The sequence below is a fragment of the Lycorma delicatula genome, chromosome 3 (assembly GCF_047948215.1).
Source record: "Lycorma delicatula isolate Av1 chromosome 3, ASM4794821v1, whole genome shotgun sequence".
In the NCBI taxonomy this organism is placed as follows: Eukaryota; Metazoa; Arthropoda; class Insecta; order Hemiptera; family Fulgoridae; genus Lycorma; species Lycorma delicatula.
This window is the reverse complement of record NC_134457.1, coordinates 75,536,184-75,563,945: the sequence shown is the minus strand read 5'-3', so window position 1 is coordinate 75,563,945 and position 27,762 is coordinate 75,536,184. Positions and strand designations below refer to the sequence as shown.

At 26.9% G+C, this 27,762-nt stretch overlaps 1 protein-coding gene across 1 annotated transcript; it reads left to right on the top strand.

Annotated features, from left to right (window-relative positions):
- The first annotated feature begins 6 nt into the window (after positions 1-6).
- LOC142321714 (cytochrome P450 4c3-like) lies at positions 7-26,432 on the top strand. Its single transcript, XM_075360016.1, has 12 exons — positions 7-157; positions 900-1,097; positions 4,361-4,473; positions 6,279-6,360; positions 7,702-7,887; positions 10,173-10,242; positions 10,496-10,622; positions 12,441-12,519; positions 14,302-14,399; positions 19,944-20,178; positions 21,918-22,097; positions 25,447-26,432. Exons 2-12 carry the CDS (start codon positions 935-937, stop codon positions 25,605-25,607), a joined length of 1,494 nt encoding a protein of 497 aa, XP_075216131.1. The 5' UTR covers positions 7-157; positions 900-934; the 3' UTR covers positions 25,608-26,432.
- The last annotated feature ends 1,330 nt before the right edge of the window (positions 26,433-27,762 follow it).

Here is a 27,762-nt window from a genome sequence, read left to right as displayed (position 1 = left end):
AAAAGCTGATGCTAACTAAATAGAATACGATGTCGAGCTGTCTAAATGTCAACCGATGCTCGGTTCAAGATTTACTGACGTCTAAACATCAAGTCGAGCACGACTGCACCTGACGTGATTTCAGAATAGAGTATATTACGACAAAGGACTGCAAAGGGTTAATAATTTTTTCTTAATAATAATAGTAATACGTAATTATAATAATAGTATAATTATATTAATAATTTTTATTTGGTTATCATTTATTTATTTTTCATAAATTGTACAATACTGGGTCTCGCTAAGACAAGTCTTTTCAGGAGGTGTCCATATTAACATAATTTGAATGTAATTTAGTAGCACAGTAGCCTACAACACAAAGAATACAATGAAAAATATACTTATATCCTTAGGTAATACTTAAAATGATATCAAATACTTAATTATGGTGGTGTCACAAAGTAAGACAAAAGAAATAAAAATTAAAGAAAATTAATTTAAAAAATTCAATAGATTTTAGTAAAATAATTAGAATAAAATAAAGATAATTTTTAATATTATAAATTTATAATAATTAAATATTATATGTATATACACTTTTTATATAAATTTCATATTGTATAACAATAATTTTAACATTATATTATTAAAATATGTATAAAACTTTTGTACTACAGATATATTTTATTATATGCAAGATACATATTTAAAAGATATGTATTTTAAAAATTCAAAATGCATCAAAAATTCTTTAATAAAAATAAAATATAAATATTCATTCTAGTATTTGAAATCAATAATCTGCTAATTAATTTTTTATTATTTTATAATAATTTAATAAAACAGAACCTTTACCTATTTAAGTATTGCAATATATATTTAATATACATAATTCTATCATAGATTTTTATTATTTTCAGGTATTAGAATTCTGCAGTTTAATATTTCCGTAAAAATGTTACACTTGCTTATAATAATTATAACATTATTTATAACTTTATACATATGGAACAAATGGAAAATATGTCGCATGGAGAGGTTTGCATCCCAAATACCTGGACCAGATGGGTTACCAATAATCGGAAATTTATTTGTATTTTTAGGGAAATCTAATTTTGGTAATTAAAAAGTTTATTAATTTTTACTGTAAATTTTAAACGTTTAGAGATTAAAAGTCAGGATAAAAACTTTTACGAATAAAAGAAAGAGTAATTTTTAACAATAAAATGATTTACAATTTACAACTTTAATGAGGAAAATTTTTATCAGCTCCGTAGTTTTTGAAATTATTAAAATAGTCTTTTACTTCCTTGTACGAAGTAAAGGAAGTAGCATTGTGATCGCGAAAAATTTCGGTTTTCACATTTCAACGGAAATATCCATTTTAACCATCCCTGAATCCATTTTGACTAGTTTCACCGTGACGTCTGTACGTACGCACGTATCTCGCATAACTCAAAAAGCCGTAAGATGTTGAAATTTTGGATTTGGGACTGTTGTAACATCTAGTTGTGCACCTCCACTTTTGATTGCAATCGACTGAACCATGTGTCCAAAAAAGCTAAAAATTTGGATTAATTTTAGTAATAAGCCCTCACTGAGAGCTATTCAACGATATATTTGTTAAAAGTGGTACTTATTTTCATTGGTTCCAGAGTTACAGCCAAATAAGATTTTAATTAATGAAAAATATTTGGATCTTACAAAGCAAAGCACATCGGTTTGAATCAGAATTCATGTCCTTTTTTTTAACTTTTTTTATTTATTTAAATATATTGATTTATTAATAATTATTAAGCCATGATTGTAAAACAAAAATTTACAATAAATAATAATTTAATAGTACAAATTATTTTTGGATTTTCTAGTTTAATTTTATATAATTATTCTGGAATTTCTGTTTAATTTTATCTACATTAAAGTTAACTACAGAGTGACTGAAAAATAGACCCTCACAAGAACAACATCTTGTGATCTTTAATAAATTGCAAAAAATTCTTATCTTTTAGTTCATTACTCCTCTGATATTTCTGACGATATTCTCCAAAGTCTGAGTTGATTATCATTTCGTTTATTTTTTTTTTTTGTCAAAATTTAATCACTCTAGTTTGATATAATTCTTCTGATCTTAATTTTTGTACACGTTCTGTAGTTTACAAATTTTCTCTCTATATTCATCATCCTCTCTTAATCTTTTTTTACTTTCTTTGTTTGCAATATTTTCTTCCTGTTTATTTTTTTGTGGTTTGCAGCATTTTCTTACCTTTTATTCTTTCTTTGGTTTTAACATTTTCTTCCCCTTTATATTTATCATCTTCTCTTAATTTTTTTTTATTCTTTCTTTGATTTTAAAATTTTTTTTTCTCTTTTTATTTATCATCTTCTCTTAATGTTTTTATTCTTTCTTTGTTTTTAACATTTTCTTCCTCTTCACATTCAACTTCTTATTGAGATGTATTGAATGTTTCATTGAGATGTATTTTCTATGAAGAAATACATCTCAATAAAACTGTTATCTTTCTTATTCTTTTATGATTGTTTCTTTTTCATTTTTCATTATTCACCAAATAATCCAGTTATAAAAACTGAATATTTTACATTGTAAGGTCGAAATTAACATTTGTAACCAATATACATGGGTTCACTAAACGGAATAGTTTAATTTATTAACTTTTATTTATATGACACACCAGAAATCTAAAACTTTTGTTAATCAGCAACTCATGAAGATATGAATAATACTGATCTAGTAATACTAGTAATAAAGGGACTTACTTATATTTCAGCAATTGTGTAACTGCCCACTTTATTAGAGAATTGGAGGATCGTATCTCACTTTCAAATGAAATAAGTATAAATGAAGTTCCAAAAACTGTGTATGTAATTTAATAGGCATACAAGGAAGTCATGTAATGTCTACATCAAATCTTTTATTCAAGAGATATAATTTCCATCAAATAGATTTTTTAACGCTCCACTTTATTTCCAGGCTTTATAAACTTTGAAAGATATCCCTTAATATTTTGGTTTTTAGTGTTAAAACATAAAAACAGACACAGTAAAGGTTTGAATTAGTTACAAATGTGTCAAGTCAATAAAATAAAATGAGTATTTAAAAAATAAAATATAAGAAATATAATATCTTATATTATTTAATATAATATACAAAGTATATTTTAAAAACATACTGCCATAATCTAATTATAAAAAAATTATTTTAGAAAAATTATTATTTAAAAAATTATCCCCCATTTTATTTATTTTTTCTCATTTACTATATTGTTTAATGGATGATTCCAAAAAATAATAATAATGTAAAAGTTCATAGAAAATAATCAAATATTATATTTGAATTTTTGTTGAGATGGCACATGTAAGTTACCCAGTTCTCACATTAAAATATTAATTTTTAAATTTAAAAACATACAACCTACTTCAAAAATCCACTCTAAAAAGGTAAAAATTTTGGATTTTTAATTGTTCTTTATATTTTCAATTTGTTTTAAAATGGCACCACATAAAATATAATTATTTTGTCAATACTGTTTTTAATTTGGTGCTGACATGAAAAATTTTAAATTTAAAGATGCAATATAATAATACTATTTTTAATTTTTAGTGGATTTTTAGTAGACTTTTCTTTTTTGTACTTTATTTTAACAGAATAACACTAAATGAAAAGAAAATGTAATAAAAGTACCTCAGTGGTTACTGTCTCAGCGGTATACTTCACTGGTGTTAAGTTAAAAATAAAATATATATATAAAATATATTAAAGTTAAAAATTTGATATTTTACTTAATAACAAAGTTATAGCGATATTTTGTTTTTTTTTAAAAAAAACCCTATTTCCACCCCCATGGTCTGATTTTGCACATTAATGAACTCGACCGAGATTTGGGTCGTTATATTTTATGTATCGATTTGAAAGTGATTTGAATTATGGCAATTATCATGTCCACAAGAAAGTGAAATATATATATAAACTTTTGAACTGATGGTGTTTTTGAGGTCTGGAGGATGTGAAACGTGAAGATATGTCAAAATTTTCCGAAGTCGAATCATGGTACCCATTACAATATGTAGCTTTCTTATGAAATCTACCTAACATTAAACAAATTCAGTAAACATTTTTAAGTTTTTCAAGCAAGAATTCCCTTTTGTTCTCTAGATATAGACCTGGAAGAGATTTGGATAATTTTAATTACATATGCTATAATATCTATAAATAACAAGTACAGATATTTTTATATTTATACAACAAAAATTATTAGTTGTTATTTCTTTGCAGTAATCTAGAAAATGCACTAATAAATTTTCAAGTTAAAATGTTTTTATATTATTCATGTAAGTGTGTATTTCGTTAACTTTCTTTGCATAGAATCATTGGAAATAATGAAAATGGCATCTGTACAGTTCAAAGATGAATTTCTCGTGAAATTCTGGTTTGGAAACTATTTAATGATTTCATCACTCAATCCAAAAGTAATGGAGGTAAGAATTGTTTTGTGTTTTTTTATAAAAATTAAAATTAGATTAACTGAAAACATAATAAAACTTATGTGCATGTACGTTGATGATTTAATTATTGCCACATGAAAAACTATAGTAGAAATTCATATATAACATAGTTGTTTTGTGTAATAAGAAATTAGTTTTATTTTTAATATTACTACTTTCCAGATATAGCTAGAATAGCTATATTAAAGGAGAAATTATGGTAATTATTATCAAAAAAGAGGTATCGTGTTTTTCACAAATGTTTACATTTTAGCACCCAGCTAGTTAATCAAGACAAAAAACATAAATATGTATGTATGTGGGTACTTACTGACCAAATCGATTTTCTTCAAATTTGGTTCAAATATTTCTACATATGGTGCATTGATAATATTAACTTTTTCAAAATTTGTTAAAAGGCTGGGGAATATCGCGAAAAAACCAATTACAATTTTCTTCAGAAGCATTAACTTCATTAATACGACTTTATTACCTACAAATCATATATAAATCCGAAAAAATTGTTTTTTTAAAGATCATCCCCCATGTCTTAAAACTGAAATATAAGTTTTTTAGTCTATCTCTGTTCGATTTAAAAAAAGATTTCTTGAAAGTTCACAATTCATATAAAGAACTATCAAGAAATGTCTACGATTTTTTTAAGTTGAGACCCTGAACTTAAAATGAAAAAAATGTTTTTTAAAATTTGCTTTTTTCTTATTTTTTTCCTTTATTGAAGAGGGGACAACAGATTTAGAGAGAAATTTATTTAAGCAAATTGTTAGGTTTAACCTACACATGAATATTTTCAGAAAACTTTTTCTTAAGATTCATTCCCTCCTCCTCTAAAATATATATATTTATTTATATTGTTTTTTTTTTATGGCTCTAACTCTTTTTAGTTTTTATTATTAAAAAAAAATTGTTGTATTTTCTTCATCATTTAAAAGGCTATTAAAATGAAAATAACCTGTCTTATATTCAAGTCCCAAAATGAAAAGCAATTTTTTTCATTACTTTCATAAAAACTTTACTTTATTTTACTGGCATAGCTGGAAAAGTCATCCAATACTTAACCAGCTTTTTACTCATTTTTAAGTTTTAATTCTGATTTTATAGAGTGGAATTCTTATTACTTTAACAACTGAATAATGAACATTAAAATGGAATATACAAGTACATCATATGTTGTAGCAAAAAAAACTGTTGCCAAATGATAACAGCGGTTTTCGTGTGCAAACATAATTCATTCTACCAACAACAAGCAGTAACAGTCCAAGCCACTCATATTTTCTTGTTATATAAAAATATAATTGAATAACCAAGATTAGATCTTCTCAATGAAAATTTGTCTGATAATAGTTTTACCAGAAAAAATATAAAATCCAGTTCAAACAAGTCACTGGAATTGATGGTAAATTCGGTACCACATATGCAAAAACTTCATGCCTAATTAATACAAGTAATAAATCTCTAAATGAAATCAATTCAAATTTGCTGAATTTTAAAGCTCATTAAATGAGTGTGTGGTTGTATAAGAGTGTGTGTGTGTGTGTGTGTGTGTGTGTGTGTGTGTGTGTGTGTGTGTGTATGTGTCTTACTGTATATATATATATATATATATATGTGTGTGTGTGTGTGTGTGTGTGTGTGTGTGTGTGTGTGTGTGTGTGCGCGCGTCTCCAATCGATTAATTTTTCATAAAATACTTACTTTGTGGAGAAATGTTTACTTTAATTATTGTTTAATAATCTAGCATTAGAAATTGTCCTTGTTATCATTATAATCGCTGTTTATAGGTGCTGATATCAAAAGCTGACAACAAGGGAGAACATTTAAATTTTTTCCATGTTCTAAGTAGAGGTATTGTATTCATATCAGGTGAGTAAAATAAGGCATTCATGTTTATAATTTAGTAGATTGGTAATTTTTTAGTGTATGCGATTAATATCTGCATCTATATTTTTTTTACAATATAAATACAAGCTAAAAGTCACTCAATTTGTTACTCTTAGTAAAAATTTAAGAAACATTTTAAAATACGTTTTAGGTGGCTGAAGTTACTCTTCTTTTCTTACAACATTTTATTACATTATTCAATTAAATATTTAAATTATTTAATATTTTTCTTATAGGATTTAGTAAGACAATTTTATTTCAAATATCTGTTGTTCTTTTTTCAACATTCTATCAAAAATTCAGCAGAAAATTTATCAACCACATAATTAATTCTTCGATTTCATACACGTAAAATATTTACCTTTCCAATATTGATAATTTCTTTTGATTTTAAATAATCAAGTAAAACAGCCTAGGTAAAATTATTTCAATTTATTTCCTTAATAGATTTAATAAAATCAGCTATTTTTTATTTATTCAATAAAACCAGATGTAACATAAGTAGCAATTTCCGCTCAGACGAAGATAACTGTTTTTCTTCAATAAACTTCAGTTCGGAATAAATCTATTAATCCACATATAATTGCTGATGTGATACACTTTTTAATTTTTTTAATATATTTTTTATTTTTATGATTATTAGTCCTAAAAAAACTATAATTTTTACCTTTTTTACAGACTTTTTGAAAAAAGTATGGTGTTACCTTTCAGTCGTAAGGTGGAATGGGGAGAGGATGAAAATGAAATTTCTTTATGTTTTGAGGTACGAGGAATACGAAAATTCCATTCACTTAAATTTGAGTTTCCCTGTATATATATATATATATATATATATATAAAATTAGGTGGCTTGAGAATCTCCAAAATTACTAGATAAATTTCCTTGAAATTTATATATGCTGTAATAGTGTATCTTAAGTTATATAAGTAAAAAATTTGATGTAAATTGGTTCAGTCGTTCTTAAGTTAAACTCAATTTAAGGTTGAAAAAATTTCAGCAGGCAATTTAGAAGCGTGGTTCGTTATGATGCTGCAAGTTTGAACGTGTAATAAAGAGATACCAACTTTCTATGGTGAAGTGACCCTCTCTCAGTGTGGCCAACCAGCAAGGTTTTTTAAATTAACCATTTTCCTAGATGTTATAGCATGATGTACAGACGACAATAGAGGGTTTGCTGATCGGTTCTCATCAGTCACTTTGTTTATAGTGTATGTGACTTCATCAGTAATTTGCAGCTCATGAAGTTAACAAAATATATTTAAATGTAGTGCTATTTAACAATAGTTTAAAAAAACCTGTTAACTTAGAATATGTTGTAACAGAGCATAAATGGAAAATACAGAGAAAATTTGTCAGTAAAATGTTCTATCCACATTTGTATGAAAATTACATCAATATTTTCAATGAAAAATCTTGCATTATTGTTGAAAAGTTAATGGAAATAACTCTGACTAAGAATTATGGCATATCTCAATCAACAATGTGCTGTGCATGGGATATCATTTGTTGTAAGTACTAACTTATTTATATTAAAATATACAGAACACTTGGATTCATCACAAAGAAAATTAATAAAAAATAATAGATTTATTTTAAAAACTAACATTTGTTAATACATATTTCTGTTTTTATCAGATTATACTACAAGACTTTAGGCATAACTATATCAATTGTAAATAAAGAGCATTTCAAAAAGTAAACTTTTTCATACTAAATGAAAAAATTAGTTTCACTAATAAATAGAAATTTACACTAATAAATAGAAACAGACCCTTCTCTGAAAATAGTGACTCAATGTAAATTATTCATTACCAGCAATGATTTTACAATCTTCTGTCAATAAAATATCAGTAGTACCATCTAATCTAATCTTGTAACTATGTTGTAATCTTTAGTTCTATTCTGTATAACGCACAAAGTTGCATGATGATTTGATTTAAGATTGAACTCCCAAACACTGTTATTTTGGAGGGAGGATCATACACCTTATTCAGATACAATAAATCAAAACTGTATTCTATATCAATTTCAGTATCCACTTACCATATATTGAATGTGGAATTTTTTATCATCAATTTTACAGCTAAAATCACCAACAATATACATTAATATGATGGGTTTGGAACAGTGATCAAAACTCGTCACAATCATTTTGTCAATCAAGTAACTGGAAACCACTTCCCGCCTAACATTTCCTAATTATAATATATTCAGAATTAATAAAATTAATTTTGTAAATAAAATTAAGATATGTACAATAAAAATTAAGATAATGTAATTTCGTTCTCTTAAGTCACACTATAATAACTTATTAAAATGGCTTCATGATAATCGTTTAATTAATAATTAAGTAAAAAAAGATTTTTCTTGTCTACTAGAACACTGAAGATGAAAATTATATAAATTTATTCACTGATTCACTGATACTTGTGTGTGTTTTAAACTTTTTTTTTTATAATCTCCATTTCCCTATTTGTCAGTTACAAACCTCAATGTAAAAAAGGGAATCAGTGAGGATGAATTTAATTGGAACTTTCACATGGAAATGATTTGTAATTGAATAAGGTAAGGTGATATTGTTTTAGTTCACTAAAACATTATGAATAATAAAATATAAATGATAAATTATAATAGTTTTAGTTCACTATTTAAAATCAACATTTCCTCTGATCAATTATGTTTTAATAAAAAAAAAGTGTATTAGATGTTTTTTAATCTCATTAGATATGATATTATGCTGTGGGATCAAGGTGAAGATGGCTGTTTAAATTACACTGTTTTAATACAGCATGAGGCAGTGAAATAGCAAAACTAATAACCATTTTAATAATGAATATTTTTATACTAGGTAATTTAATTTATAAAAATATTTTATAACATATCTTTTACTCAAACTTTAAGACTAGTAATTATTTTAATTTTAAATATTAATCAAAAAACTTTAGTATTCAAGTGGGAAAAATATAACTCTTTTTATTATTAAAGCTATTCATTTATTATTACAAATCGGCTAATTTTTGGGCAAGGTCATTTAGATCGTTGAAAAAATACAATATTTTTAATCAAAAATAGACATTAAAAAAAAAAATAAACAAAAAAAATAATAAATTATTTTATCATTTATCTATATATCCCCATGACACAGAATTAGGTTGCAAAACAAATATTCTCTCTCTCTCTCTCTCACCTCACATGCATACACACATACACATACACACACACACACACACACACACACACACACACACACACACAGCATTTAAATTTCATTTTGTTTTACTCCTTTTAATTATTATTTTTTTCTTATTTTGTCTACATTAATTATAAATAATATTTTTTCTCAATCAAAAAAAAAAAAACACATTTTTTTTGTAATCTCTGATTTCAAGTTAACATCTCTTTTTCATTTTAATTCCTGTGTTCTCAAAAACAATTTACAATATATGTTACTTAAGAGAAATTTCAACATCTTCCCAAGTAATCATAGAATAATTCAAAATAGCTTTAATTTAAATAGTTTTTAATTTTTGTCAAGTATAAAAATTATATAAGTTATTAAATATTTTGGATAAGCTTATTTCAGGAATTGTTATTTGGTCAGAAAGAAGATTACAGAATTTAATAATTGAAAACCTAAATGAACATGTTAAATGTTGATATAACTCATGTTAAATTTTTTTCATTTTTCTACAGACAAAATTTTATCAAAGTGATTTTGAATTTTTAGTCACTTGATAAAAATTTTCTAATCAACAGTAGATGAGAAATAACTAATGATCATAAACTTTTTCAGGTGTAGCTATGGGTGTCGATATTGATGCTGTAAGAACAGGTGACAATACTCCTATTCGTAATGCATTAGAGTAAGTAAAATTCCCCCACTAATGAAACATTTTGATTTCACATCCCCATTATTAAAACCTTTATTATATCTCTCTGAATTTATTATAATTTAAATATTTATGATTTATACATAGCATTTCATAAAAAAAACCTGAAGCTGTTAATTTGTTTAATAATATGTTTTATGTCATTTAAATTTTTTTATGCCTGTTTAATATTTTCTGACCACTACAAAGAAATTAGTCTACTGCATTTGTGTATTTTTTTATGTAGTGCAGTGGAATTAATATTTAAAAGACTTAATAAACCATGGTTATGGATGGATTTTGTTTATTACATGACCGAGGACGGAAAAAGGATGTCTAAAGCAGTAAATCAATTCCACAGCTATATTCTTCAGGTAATATCAACTATTTTTTAATGACTTATTATGTTAAAGGTATGTTTGAGATAACATATTAAGTTACATTTAAATTTAATAGTAAAATACTTTTCAAGAAATACATTTAAGTATTTTTAGAAATAAAATTAATATTTAGACCATTATTAAGAATATTATGTATTTTTATATAAAATTAGTGTAACAGAATGGTATTATTAATAAATGTTGTATGATGAGGTTAAACTATCCATTTCAACTTTTAATGCATGAGTTAAAGAGTTTATTGAGATATGTTTTTGTTTTTACAACAAATATTATAATATTTACAATGCACATCACAAAAGGAATCAATATAACTCTGGATTTACAATTTATCCTGTATTGCACTTCATGAAACAAAAACAGAGGTATGCATTTGTGATTTTTCTAAGCAGCAATCTCAGTTTAAGATATAACCAGAGGACAGATAACCAGCAAGACCAGAGTATTCCTGATAAAAAGATGATAATTGATTCACCAACAATTCCATTGAATTAGACAGCAGATGAGCATTCTGATTAAAATGTATTTTTTCACATGTATATTAAGAGATAACATTATACTCTTAGGTTTTTTTGTATATCAACATATACTTCATTGTAACTCAAGATGTAACCCAAAATTTTCCAAAAATAGCCTCCAAAAAATTAATTAATTAAAAATTTTTGCCTCCATTTTCTACAATGCATCTCCTTTTACATGGATAATCTCTTCAATTAGTCCAAAACAAAATCTCTCAAGCTTCAATTCAACTTCACAAACAAGAAGAAATTGCACATGGTAACATTTGGTGAGTAGGAATGACTGTCACAATAATAAACGCCAAAATATGCCTCTCAATAAATTACATATTGGTGATGTTATCATGATTCAAGAACCAAGATTTATTGCATCAATTTTCATGCCATTAGCATCCTACGTCCTCTCTCAGTCTGCAGAACAAACTGTCTACTTACTACATAACTGAACATGGTGCTTTTAAAATAGACTAAACTTTAAACAAATTCTGCAATGACGCATCAAATATTGAGCTCCCTTAACAAAATTCACTGAAAAACACTTTATTATGATATAACTAAAATCACACATATCATACATAGGTTGTTCTCCTTTGATCTTGCAGGACATCATCCACATCTTTTCTGTTTTGAGTGATCTTTTCAAATAAAAAATAGAACACTCATCATTAATTGTCTATTGTTCAATTTTAAAATACTTGTACCAATTGTATGTTTGTGTTCAACCAAATGTTTGGGCAAGTACTTGGGGAGCATCAAAAGACATATTGCTGAATTTTAAACAGAATTTGACTGACTAAAAGCAAATGATTCTAGATAGCAAACTATCTAGAATACATAGTTGAAACAACCTGTTAAGTACCACATTCAAATTTAAGTTTTGGTAGCATCTTGTAAATATTATTAAAGAGTTACACCTAATTTGCCTCTTGAATGGCTGCATATAAATAAAAAGGGGCTTTCTACAATTTTACTTGTTAACCATAACATTTTAATATTTTATGAAATTAATCACCATAATGAAATAAATGTAGCTTATACAATTTTAAAAAAGTAATTAAAAAATTTAACAACTTTCTAAATTCATAGAATCCAAAAGCAGCATAATAACTCCAAAGACACTGTCTAGAAGAACATTTCTATGTATTTAGAGTGTAACTATTCTTATGATGTTACGTTATGCTCACAAACTTCAATTCAAATATGCAATCTACCTTTAGTCTTGTTTTAGTTCAATTAATATCATTATCTGTAAAGATGATATTTTTTTTTTCTACAGCTAATAAACAAAAGGAGGCAAATAAGATCAAATGAAGAAAAAGAAAATAAAGATAAAAATTACATTAATAATGGAAATGGTATGTAAATTTTGCGATTCATATGGTAGAAAGAATTAAATAAAAATGAGGTAAACTACCCTCTTTTTTGTTAGCATTCATGTAAACTGAACAGTAAACACTAATCTAACTCTATTCATAATCTACTTATATAGAACATCAAAGATTCCTTACTTACCACAAAAATTCCTCATGGACATAAAGAAGAATCTATTTCCCTGTAAAGTTTTAATATTCTGAATCTTTCATTGTTTTTTTTTTATTTTCAATTTACTTTCAGCCTCTTCCTATTTCTGAAGCTTCTTTGTTTTTTAACCTCTTCTAGCAGAATTAGCGCAGGACCAGTTTATATAGTGTAGGAAGGACATAACTTTTCCTTCATGCCTAGTCATTGCAGAGAATTTCCTCAGGTATCAGAACTTATCTGCTCATCGATTTGTCTTTCTGTTACAACTAACTTCCCACTTGACTGCACTGATTAATAGGGGAACCTCTGTTAACGTTAAATTGTTAGTGTAAGAGTAAGGTAAACTAACAGAACACAGCGTAATAAATTTCTAGTCAGGGAGCACGTTGCACCCATTACACATCATTAGGGTACTGTGATACTTTAAAATTAATTTTATTACAAGGGAATTAATAAAAAAATATTGTCATTTTGACTATTATTCACACTGCTGTTTTGAGTTTTGAGCTTTTGCCGTTTCTATGAAACTTCAATTTCCTCTCTAATTATCATATTTACTCCTTCACTCATGAAAATAAAATTAAGGATTAACAGAATCAAGTGTTGAATACCTTAAAGAATAATCTGAATTACCATCCTATAGAAATCAGATATTGCCAGGTTCATGGTGTTTAAGTTGAAGCTGAATGAAGTCTAGATAAGTCTTAATATAATGATAATCCCTAAGTTAATAAGATTAATCCCTAAGTTTTTTCCCTAAGTTTTCCACAAATGTACTGGCTGTTAATGCTTTCTGCTTCAACATCACACCAAACAATATTTTCCCTTAATGAATGATCGTGCATAGAAATTTCTTGTGTTTCTGTGCAACTAAAAATGAAAATTCTGCTTGCTTATAAAATGACATGAAAACCAATCTTACGAGGTATCACTGACAAATCACTAGTAGAAATTTTTGTTTTTAGATAATTCCTGCATTTTTTGGAGCAAAAGTAAACAATTTATTTTGAGCAATCTGTTGTTATTAACTTGAATTTTGTCAGGATAAGAAGCAAGAGCTAAATGAGATATCTAATAATCATTATATGAGATGAGCAACGATCTAAAAGGATATAGTGAAAATCAGATAAATTTAAGTTGCACAAGTCTGTTATTCCTGGATGATTTGAAATTTACATTTAGGGTCTTTTTACATGTTCATTTTTGTCATCTAAGTGTCCAGAAGTTAAGTCAATTTGATATCAATATGGTAGAACCCCTCACTTCCTACCCAAAATAGAATAATTTTTACAGAAGGATCAGCTGTCCTCTGCCTTGAACACAGAAATGTTGTTGAAATGATATAAATACTAATACTACACTTTCACTTCATAAAACTCAAGAAACACAAAAACATTTTCATACCAAACACAAAAGTTGTTTAATATTAAAATTTAATTTACTAAATCCAAAACCTTCACAAACTGGTGTGACCTGCAGAATAGGTAATTTCTAGTGTCTCACCTTGTACGTGTATTGCACTGTATGCAATTACATTAAATAAAATAAAATTATATAAATTAAATTATTATATATTATATTAAAATATATTAAATTATATTTATATTCATTCACAGAAAGGAAATTCACTTATTTGGACATTAAGCTTGAACATGCTGAAAGGAACAATATTAGTGACAAACAACTGGCATATGAGTTTGAGTTAGTTATAGCGGTCAGTAGAAAAACGTTTATGTACTTTTTTTAAATTCTAATTTCAACTATTTTAGTTTTACTTAATAAATATGATATGTGTGTTTATGTATGTATATATATAATATAAATTTATTCAGCCACTCCACTAAGTACAAAATTAAAGAACACTCTTACCATACTTTTTTTAATTTTCAAAGTGGTTTCAGGCCTAAGCCAATTTTCAGTCATTTTTTACATTTACATATTTGAAATACATGATAAGTTAAAATTTTTGGAACAAATTGTGTTCAGTCAATAAAAAGTTTTTTTTTTATAGAAATGTTAAATGTTATATTATTTAAAATCTTTAATATGCTGTCAATATGTCAATACAGTACTGTACTCACTATCCTATGTATTAAAAATTTCTTATCAATGTATTACCAACTTAAATAATATTTATAAGAATGCCCCCATAAAATTCTATCTGCAGATTCATTAGGAATTTCCGGTTATATTTATATATTTAAAGTGTTTCGAAAATTTCTAATTTTTTATTATTACTTTTGTGTTCAATGTTTACTTTTTCGATTATTTCTAAATTATTTTTCAAACTAGTTACAATATGTACGCTAATAATGTACACACTGCATTGTTGTCTGTTAGTTGTCGCGTTGTAGTATCTTTTATTACGTGTGAGTTTTACGTTATAAAATGAATAGGGAAATCGATGTTGCTGCCGACTGTGAAATACGTGGAGTCATACGTTTTTTAAACCACCAAAACGTTAAGCCGGCTGAAATTCATAGATAGTTGGTTGCTGTGTACGATGATCATGTAATAAATTAGAGAAAACTCTGAAAATGATGTGAAAGGTTTAAATATAACAGAATTAATGTGCACGATGAAAACTTTCGGGGACGTCCTCGATAATCACCGATGACGTAACGCGTCGATGATGAAATCAGAAAAGATCGTCGCTCAACGATTTCCGACCTGGCTGTTCTTTTTCCTGATGTTTCAAGAGCTGTTATCGGTCGCATTGTTCATGACCGTTTAGGCTTCTGAAAGGTTTTTGCACGTCGGATGCCGCACGTCTTAACGGAACATCACAAAAAAATTCGAATGGGATCTACTTTGGAATTTTTTATGCGATACACAGAAAAAGGTGATAAGTTCCTTAATTCAATTGCCGGTTTCAATACCGGCAATGAAACATGAATTTCGTATTACACACCAGAGAGAAAACGGCAGTCAAGTGAATGGCATCATTCTCAATCACCAATCAGACCGACAAGCCACAGCCATTTGAACGCAAACTGATGGCCAGTCTTTTGGGATCGGTTTGGCATACTGCTGATTGATTTCATGCCGCGCGGAACGATTATAAATGCAGAAGCCTACTGCGAAACTCTAAGTAAGTTACGGCGCGCTATTCAAAATCGGCGATGTGGGCGGCTGACCGACGTCGTCGTCCTGCTGCACGATAATGCAAGTCCACATGTTGCGGATCCGACACGTGATTTACTGAGAATATATGGATGGGGAATTTACGATCACCTACCACATAGTTCAGACTTAGTTCCTTCTGATTACGTTTGTTTGGGAAATTTAAAGAATTTTTGAGCGGTAAGCAATTCGCGGGTGACGATGAACTTAAAAATGCTGTTAATCAGTAACTAAATGGACTGGCGGCAGAAGAATACGACGAATGTAAATTGAAGCTGGTGTATTGCTTCGATAAACGTCTTGATTCTGTGGCGATTATATAGAGTAGTATAATGTGTGTAGTTTAAGAGAATTAAACAAATATTTATAAAGTTTTCGGAATAATTTTTTTTTTACAATGAAACTGTCTCGTCTTTAGAGTTAACCTCTCGTGCATTAAGAAGGTATCCCTATGAGAACATTAATTAATTTTAAAACCGCTCTTAGTTATTAATTAATAAAATTATGCTGATGGAAAAAAAAAATTTAATGTTTTCTTCATTTAGATCAAATTTAGTGAAAATGAATATTTTTGTCTTTATTTTTTTCTAAATCGGATAATTGTTTGACTTATTTAAAATATGTTGAGTATTGTGATGAAACAATAAGGATTTTTACTTATCTCTACTTTCCTTCTGTTTTCTGAAAAACCCTCACCCAGGAGGTTAGTGATAAACTTTTGCATTTCTATTCCATTTTTAAAGACTTCTTGATACTTATCTTGATAAGATAAGAAAGACATCTTATTTCCATTGAATGTAATGAATGAAATGAAAAAAGACATCACAACTGACTATGATGATCAGCCATATATTAAAACTGACAGAAAAAGTGATGGACATCTACTTTTCTAAAGCCTTTATGAAATGACTATAAGGCAAACCTATTCTACCCATTCGGAACAAATCATTAATAGTATTGCTGCATAAAAAAAGCAATCACTGAAGCCATATGAATTACTGCCAAATTTGCCATAAACTTCCCATGAATTTATTTATGTAGACTGTTAGATTAGGAGTAACGAAGGGATTTTTCCAGTGGATACAGTACCACTGATCTCATATTTAAGTACTTAGAGGTGTTTGAGTTTGTCAGTTAGATAGCGATTGTGGCAGTTTATTAAACCATATAATGGTTATGACAATAAACATAAATTAAAAGAAAACTGTAAACAATAACAAAGGTGATTAAAAAATTGAAACAAAATACTGACAAATTTATGTTAAGAAAAGACTAAAAGCAAGGCTACTAAAAATATTTCCTAAACTTTTTACATCAATATTAGAGATAACATTCAATAAAAATCAATTAGATATACTGGATTTGTAGGCAAAATCATTAGAATAACACATACATGACTTTTAATATGTCCATAGAAAAACAACATAATCTCATAAACAAGAGAAATGGCATTAGCTTATCTCATAAATTAAAGCAGCTTTTACTCAAAAATCATAATATCAGAAAGACCCTCCACTCTTAAACATAAGACAAATATAACATGTCAGAAGAATATAGTCTTAGAAATAATACATGTTAAAAATCATCACAAAACAAAATTACTTCATATTACAATGTAAACTAAAACTAAGGCTGTTATAGAAGCAGCAGATTTTATTACATAAAATCAGCATGAAAATTATTTTAAACTATAAATTTTTAAAATGTTAAAGTGAAAAATTTGGTTCAGTTTCTCAAAAGTTTATTTTTAATTAACCAGAATTTATGTATAACATTAAATTTAGGTAGACATACCTACAAAACCGTAATTATATTGCTGTTATGCTTCATGTATAAAGGTTGATGTCTGATTTGTAAGCAAAATGTTGTAATGTAATGTAACATAAGCATTTGGAACTCAGTGTTTGAAAGTGAGCAGTGAGTCATAATGGTCAAGTCAAGCAACAATGTACCCCACTAGACTGTCAGTTCAGAACTCCCTTTGATTATCACTACAAATCAAGTTTTGCCAGTGTCTTAAGTTTACTCTATCATACAGTACTATAAAGATGCTTAACAAAAGTAAAGTTCTTAACACACATAAACAAATACACCATAAACTAAATCTTGCCAGCTGAATAAGAACAAAGAATGTAAATAGGATAAAAATAAGAACAATAGAAGCAAAGGATGTATTCTTTAACATTACAACAAACAAAAATGTGTAAAAAAGTACAGAAATATGGCACATTTACATTTATTTAGCTAATTTTGAAATACCATCTAAACTGCAGACAATTAACCCCTAAGAAACTCATATGGATGAAAACAACTCTACAAATAGTTTGTACAAACAAATATGAGACATAAAAATAAATTGTTATAGAATGAGCCTCATTCTTGCACAGCTTTAATAAAAAAGAAAGACAAAAATTACAAATACAATTATTATGAAATGTTACCTCATAAAATTAATAAAGACAGGTACAAAAATTGATTTCAGCATAAAAACAAAATGAACCAACACATATACAAAATAAACAAAATACAACAGACCTCATGAATTCAGAAATAAAAAAACCCCCACTCACATTTTACTTACAGAGGGAAGAAGTAACCAAGGATATGGATAGTGGTTAGCTGGAAGAAGAAGGCTAAAAGGACTGCCGCATATCAAGCTAATTTTCTATCTTATCAGGTCCATACAAAAACATTCATTACAATAAAAAATGTACTCAAAAAAATTCACTAAATGGATGAACAGTTAAAAATTATATTTTGGTGTATAGTTTTTTTTCTTTATTTTTAGATTAATGTTTCTTTTTATTGGATTTTCTGCAACTGCCCCATTTTCCAAATTTACATAACTTCTTTCACAGACACATTGATATTTCCAATTCCTCCAATTTTTTTGAAATGTAGAAAAATAAATAAACATAACTTTGTTATCATTTTAATTTGTTGTATTTTATATTTGCCTCCCAATTGGCCACATCTATATTATCTGAAGTAGAAAAGTATCTAGAATGCAAGTGTTTGATGAATTATCATGTGTAATATAAAAAAGTATTGTAGTAACAACTAACCTAACAATCCATCAGGAACAAATAATAAGGCCTGCAATAACTTTAATTAATGCTTTGTTTGAGGCAGAGTTAGTTCCTGTATTAAAGTATATGTAAATATGTTACAAAATAAGATCAGAAAATTACAGACCTGTAAGTTTGCTTGTATATCCTTAAAGATATTTGAAAGGAAGTGTTGTATTATATAATATAATACAACAAATAATATATATATATATATATATATATATATATATATATATATAATGTATTAAATTATATATTACATTTTCTAATCTTCATGGTGGAGTAAGAGCGCCTAGTCTAGTAAGAGTGTCCCAGGTTTGAATCCCAGTTAGGCATGGTATTTTTCATACAGTACAAAATTTCAATTTCATATTCCCACGCACAAGCTTCCAGCTTATATGGTGAATTAATCATCCAAAAAAAAAAATATATATTGCCGTTCATAAATGTTATAAAAAAAGTTATACCTATAAAGATAGCTTTATATAAAAAATTATCAAAAACAGATTCATTCAAGTATAATATAATACCAGATGTACAGTAATACGAACACCATAACATAAAACATTTGTTCTTCTCTAAATAAAATGATTATAATTTATTGCTTGTATTTAGCTGTAAATAAAGACACAAAAGTTAAATTTACATTCAAACCACAAATGGAATTCCAGAATACAAGCAACTACACAAAAATGTCATATATGGCTAAACAAGTCTAGGGAAACTAAGAAATATTAGGTGATGCTACAACAAAAAAAGTAGATTTATAAGTCATGCAAAGGAACTGCAGAAAACTCATTTTAGATTAAGTGTTATAATTAGAACTTCTGTTACCCTTTAATAATTCCAGCAACAAGAAAATGAATAAATTATTAGACGCAGACATATAAAGAGGCAAAACAATTTTAATAGTAAGAATTACAGACTGCTCTTGTGTTTTAGTGTTTTTACTTATTAAACAAATAATGACTGAAAATATTACCAATTGTACAATATATAAAGAAAAATTTATTTTACTGTAATTGATTAATCAAAATTTCACCAGATTTCTCATCATATTTCAGGGATCTGATACTGTGTCAACAGTTACATCTTTTACATTATTAATGCTAGCTATCCATACAGAATGGCAAGAAAAAGTACATAAAGAATTGGATGAATTTTATGGCGACAGCGATTGTAATGTAACAGTAAATGAAATCAACAACATGGAAATTTTAGACCTTTTAGTTAAAGAAGCAATGAGATTATGTATTATACCAAATAGCATGCGTCAACTGGATGAAGACACCAAATGTGGTAACTTTACGTCTAACTAGTAAAAAATTTATAAAAATAATTACAAAAAATATTCTTGTTCACTAATCATTTGATGACATCAGTATTTTAGTACAAGTTGTTTTATGTGGATAAGGTTTTACATAATCTATTTTAATATAAATAGGTTGATAGTAATTACAAAAACACAAATAAATAAATTTATTACTCAAACACACTTTTTTCTGAAGTAATTGGGTTAAAAAAATTCAAGTCAAAATAAGATTTAAACCAAAAAAAGGTATATCATTGAATATACAATAGTCAAATTTACAATATTCAAGGCAAAAACAAACTAACAAGGCTCTCAAAATAATAAAATTACAAACAGGTTAACATAGAAAGGGCATAAAAAAAATATTATGCTTTCAAAAAATCATCAGTAGTTTACATTTCAAACTGTAATATATTAACGCACTCTTCTTGCCATTTTGCAGAATTTTTTTCTCAATTTATGTGAAATTGTAATGTTACAGAAATATGAAAATCAGCTCAATTTAATAATGATGACTTTTAATTATATGTAATACAAATTTATTTATAGTTCATTATCCATTAATAAAGATAACAAAATTTGTTTCTTCTTTTGCTTTTGTTCAAGATTCATGAAAAATGTAATTTTATACCTATATATTACTGTGAGTAGCTATTACTATACATAATATACAGCTATAACATTACATTTTTCATGAATCTTGAACAAGAGCAAAAGAAGAAAGAAATTTTGTTATCCTTACTAATGAATAATGAACTGTAAATAAATTTGTATTACATATAATTAAAAGTCATCATTATTAAATTTAGCAACAATTTATTTAATCATGATTCATGTTCTTAAAGTGTTTATATAACCCTAGACTTATCTTTCAGTATCTTGAAAACCATTGCAAATTTCAACAACACTTTCTGTAAAGATTTCTGAAGATGATGCAGCCCTTGTTTAGATGCCTGTGGAGAACTTAATTGTGCTGTACAAAAATAACACTATTAGCTTTTCATTAATACTCATATTTCATTAAATTCTGCACTTACTCGTATGTTTCCTCACCTTCATATTATTTAATATTTTATAAAAAATAAATCCATCACACACTTTAATGTTCAAAAGACGGGCAACAACAGATAGCTGAGAGTGAAGATTTACTATTTTGTTTGAATACTACTATTTTAAGTATTCTTTATACCTCAATTCTTGGAAAAGCTAACAGAGAACAGAAAACTAGCAAACAAAGTTTTTATTCAAGATAGAGTAATTCAAGATAGTTTTTATTCAAGATAGAGTTTGCGTAATCTTGAAGAAATGCAATACTACAACTGTAAAGAATCTAAGAACTCTACTACTGTACCATCCTGGCCCAAAATTCAAAATAAAAAGCTCAAAGTTTCATACACCATTTAACTAACCAAGTTAGGCAAGTGATGAACAAATAAAAGTTTGTATGTGCTGTTATAATGTTATAATAACTTTTCTTTTTATACTCATTCTCAAGCAGTATTCCATAAAATGAAAATTAGGTAAAGGATTATAATTCTTAATAACATAAACCCTAATTTCCAATATTATCTAGTATCCAAGTACCTCCTGTATTTCTTATCCACTTAAATGTTTTGATAGATGTATGAATAACATTTTTTATAAATTATTTTAGAACTCTCCAACAATCACAATCACAATCCTAATGATAACATGTTAATATTCTTAAATTATATTTTATTTTAAGGTGGATATATCATACCAGCTGGAACAATGGTGTATATTCCTACTCATTTGCTACATTTTGATTCACGATACTGGAGTCATCCTGATGAATTTCATCCAGAACATTTTTTGCCAGAAAATGTAGCAAAAAGGCCAAAGGGTAGTTACATACCTTTTCATACTGGTCCAAGGCAATGCCCTGGTAAGTTAATCAAATACGTGATAAATGGCTACTAATATTTTAAAATGTGAGCATTTTCTATGTCAAAATTTCAGTTGATAATAATTATTCCACTTTGTAACATATTGATTTTTATGATTTGTATGCAATCTGAAAAAAAATGCATACAATCTTTGTCATACATCAGATAAAAATTTCACTCTTTGTTTCAATGTAGATGTTAGTATGTAAGAAATTTGGTAATATTCATTACACATTTCACAGAAAACCTATACCCCTAAGAGCAATCCTAAAGAGTGGGAAAGGAAAAACCTCTCAGATATGACGGAAATCAGTTCCTTTTGATTACTAATAGGTATCATTTGTTAGTAGTACAGGATTTTCAAAAACTTTAAAGGAAGAAACCTTTAAAAAAATTATAGTCATGTAGATTGCACTTTAATGCAATCAGGTCAACTCTCCACCCAATAAAACAAATGTATTAAAAAAATATATGTACGTCAAGCTATTTATAAACAGAATTTTAGTAACTGAAATTGAAATGACAAATTAAAGAAAATTAATTCTATTTCTGAAAGCGCAGGGAATATCCAAAAAGAAAACTATATTTTAATATGGAAACTTTTTAAGTATGTGTGAAAACCAAAACAAGGATGAAGAGTAAAGAAAAGGTGGAAAGAATAATGAAATTGACATAATGACTTTTACAAAAATATAATACAATGCTTGAAAATATCATTTTAAACTTAAATCTTGATCTCTTGACAAATACTCACACTACTTGCTTCGTCTACTACAAAAATTCTCAACATTGCCTGACTAGTCAAGGTTAATGTAAAAATGAGAGTGCATAATCTGTTTGTCAAATATAGACAGAAATAGTTTGGTATATATTACAATAAGATTGATATGAAAATGACATAAAGGGAAACATGACATTTATAGAGGGAAAAATCTAAAATAGGAGAAATATTTAGCTATTTCTGTTCAATTTTAATAAGAAATATAAAGGCAGATTACTTTGTTGAGTAACACATCATTAATAGACTGAAAGCAATTACAAGATCATCTTGAGCTGCATGATGCTATTCAGGTTGGGAAAATGAACTATATAAACAGAAAACAAACTATGTTGTGGGTAGTTAAAATAAATTTTGTGAGAAGTCTGCTAAGAAATTTTGAATACAAACAATAATAAACATAAAATAGAAGAAGACTCATGGAAGTGTAGGAACTGTTTTAGAACTTTGAAATGTAACAGATTGAATCAGTTTGTTATGAAGCAAGGATGAACACCAAAGAATATTCTTAGATAGCTGGAGAGTGCAAAGAAACATATTAACATCAAGAGAAAAATGTAAACAGTAGCATGGCAGGTTGTGCATTACAGCCAACAAATTTAAAACTAGAGATAAATGACAGTATATTAAATACACAAAATAATTTTCAAGACTAAAAACTTTAGCTTTGAAGTTTTATTGTACAACTTGCTTGAAGAAAAAAACTATTTTTATACAATATTATTTTTTCTTTTCTGTATTACCATTGTTCGCTGTAAATAACTGGAAGAAAGCCTATTACAAAAAATGATACATAAAAATATACAATGTATTTTTCCCTATTTTCCTGGTAATACGATTCCAGTTATTCATAACTTTTTTAAGAAATATAAAAATAAATTATGGTAAGGTATATTTAAAAACATAAACATTATGTTTAAAAACAATTTTTTTTAATTCAATTTTGCGGCCCAATGTTGATGGGACATGTTTTTCTGTACTGAACCATACATTTTAATACAGCCACAGTTCATACACACTTCATGATTTTAATGCAAAACAGTTTGGAAACAGGAAAAAATCTGTGAAAACAAATACAAGTTCCTATGTACCGGGGGTATCAAAATTCCATAGGTTCAAAAATGACCAAAAAAATAAATAATAAAAGAAGTATTCAATTTACTCAATTTATTAATTGAGTATTTATTAAGCTTTTTTTTATAATTGTTGAAAATACCCACTGCCTACACTTTTAAGGTTTCATTCTTTTTAATCGTATCTGTAATAACCATTAGTTCTACCTGAAAAACTGGTTGAAGTGCACAATAACTCATTGTGAAATCTGATCAACAATACTGAAATATTATTGGTAGAAAAGACACACTACCATTTCCATCACTACATATTATACTGCAGATATTTCACTTACTTCCATTACAACAGATTTCACAATTCTCCCATTATATGTTTCGGATACTTCCTTTTACTTCAATACAGATATTAAATGTAAAAGAGATGAATTAAGGTTTTGTTTAGTTCTTGTGGAAACATAACTGAGAAAAAATATAACATCTGTCTTGAACAGACAATACCAAAAAGCTGTAAAAAGAATCATTGTATGGCAGAATTAAACCATTTTAATTGATTTTTAATTAATGATTTTTAGATATTATTTTTAGCCAAGTTTCTACTTCCATACATGATGTGACTAAAAAATTTGATGTGATAAAAAATAACTTACATGTTTCTATAATTTGTCCAGTATAGTAATGTCCAGCATTTAAAAAATTATAAACAACAAAAAACTTTAAACGAAGAAGTTAAATATTGAATTATTTTTATAAAGAAACAAATTCAGTTGTCATTCAAATATATAAAAACATTATTTTTAAATTAAGAAAGGGAATAGCTTTTAAAATGTAATAAAAAAAAGTATATAAAAAAAATATTTTAATTTTAATACTTGCTTGTTTTGTAGATTTAAGGATTAAATATATGGATTTTCAAATTATAATACTACAAATTTGACATAAATCTGCAAATAAGTTGCATAAATTTGATATAAAGGCTGTAGAAGTTAAGACTGAATTTATAGAAATAAAATCCTACAGAAAACGCATATACAACAAAACAAAAATTATTTAAATGTTTATTTACAAAGTGACTCAATATTTATATATTGAATAAATACATAAATAAATATTTATAGAACAATATCTTTTTTCTTGATCATTATATTGTTCACACAGCTACAGACATAGATGCCACCAATCTTTATACTCCCCGAGGTATTTAATGATATATATGGAACTGAATGTTATTAAGGAATATGTTTAACATCTTATCCAGGACAAAACAATTTTATTATTAGTCAGTCGTATCATTTAAATTTTCCCAAACATACCCTTTAAACTTCACTTTTCAATCATTTTATTTTTAATTAGTAATTATTGTTACTAAAAATTAAAATTGCCATTGATCGTCGTTTTACTTTACTTGTATTAGCCAGCATAGTGACATGTTCATAAAAAATTTTGTTAACCTATAGTAAAAAATGTTCATTTTAACAAAGAACCGATTTTTTTTTTCAGGGTATAAATATGGATTATTTCTAGTAAAAATAATGCTTGTACATATTCTACGTAAATTTAAATTAACAACAGAGTTAAAATATGAAAATTTGAAGTATAAAGTAAAGCTTATGATTGAAATTGATGGTGGGTATTGTGTTCAACTACATAAACGAAAATAAAGAAAATTATTTTGTAAAAAAATTGATTAAATCATTAAACCTTACAGGTTTCATTAATTCTGATCTATTAAATAAGAAAAAGGTTAATGAGATCCAAAAAAATTACAATGAAATTATTAACCGTACGGTAAGAGTCTCGCAGATATCATTTCTTCCGTTCAAAAAACAAAAATTTCTGTAATATAAATAAAACTGTTTTCAACAAAGCGAAAGTGATATCAAAAAATCTAAGACACTACATTTCTACTACCAAAATCTGTTATTAATCTAGAATTTTATTTAAAAAAATACATGTTTAATATATAATAGACAACAGATATACAATAATAGATAATAAACAATATTTAAGCGTTCCATATAAGCAAAAAATAAAAAAAATTTTTACAAAAGTCTTACCGGCCCGATTTCATTTATTAAAGAAAGAATAATCGTAAGAATGAATTGTATTATTTCTGTAAATGTAATATGTATTACATATAAATTAAATCGGGCCGGTAAGAGTTTTGTAACAAATTTTTCTATTTTTTGCTTATTATATGGAACGCTTAAACATTGTTTATTATCTATTATTGTATATCTATTGTCTATTTCATATATTTAACATATATTTTTTTAACAGATTTTGATATCAGTTTCCTACCTTTTTTGAAATTAGTATCCTTTTTTTAAAAACAATTTTATTTATATTACAGAAATTTTTGAGCAGAAGAAATTATATCTGCGAAACTCTTAACGTACGATTTACAATTTCATTGTAATTTTTTGTGGATATCACTACGTTTTGTTAGATTATTCACTTATTTTTTTATGAATTACTGATTGTTATCTTTGGATTTATTATTAAAATGTATTGTCTTAAAACAAACAAATTGAATTTCACTGCCAATTATTTTTGTTGATAGTCATATTTATCATTCACTTGATACCATATTTTCCTTCTTTAATAAAACTAGTATAATGACTTACACGAGTAAGTGGCATATTCGAGTCCCGCGGTTTATGAAATGGAAAAAAACATTTTCTAACAAAATTCAAGGTAGTTTTTGAAAGTATTCTTTATTTCAGGCTTATTTTGTTATCCCATTTTCATTTCACAGCCAGGTTAAGTTATGTTTAGAACTGTAAATGTAGTTCGTTGACTTCGTCGCCTCTCACCGACGAATGTCTAACGAACTCCGTGATAATAACTATTGAAGGCTTACATTACATTTATAATCTATAAAATAAATTTTCATAAAATATACAAATTTAGTAAAACTTCCATCACAATGACATTCTTACTTTAATGGTGATTACAAAGAATAAAAATATTAACACTTTTAATTAATATTAAGGTGAAAAAATATGAATTTGTAAAACAACTTAGACAAGTTGAGTAGTTCCAGCGAACTACTCATGTTTTCATAAAAATTTTGAAATGTAGCAGATTTTAGCTTTCTAGCATTTTTCTTGAGAAATAGTCATGGATGTATTACTGAAGAACTTCCTTATTTATATATCTAGCTACCATTTAAAATTAAAGGAGTATTTTTTTAAGTCCCCTTCTTCTCGATTTGTTTCCCTTTTGAGCACAACATAATATTTTGCGTATTAACTCAATATGCAAATTTTGTAGTCAAACCAATTATAAATGTGATGCTATCCTTCATGTGATGCTTCAGGATATAAACTAGTTTCTCTGATTCACCCTCCAAATACGTTTTATCAAATTCCCTTCATATTTTATAAACTGTTTGCAACTCTAATTTACTATGACTTCTTTCTGAAGTGTATCACGTTTTTGTGGGTGTTTGAATAGGATGAAAAGGAGACAAACCAATCTAGAGAAAGCAGTCACTGATTCTTCTTCACACATACAATTTTAGAATAAGCATCTAAGGATAACAAAAGTAAGGTGTCTTCATTGCTGCAAATATATTATTACATATCTACATGATATGCCCTCACATGCAGTTGATGTACTAACTAATTAACTGATGTACTAATTCACTCCTCTCACCATATGATGTGGTGGTATAATACATACCATTACTCTTAAAGAAAGTAAATCTGACCACTACCATTTTAATTATAGGCTGCAGTATGGTCAAGTAAGACATTTACAAAATTGAGGCAGAACAAACTGGATCTGTGAGGAGAAAAAAGGGTTGATTGG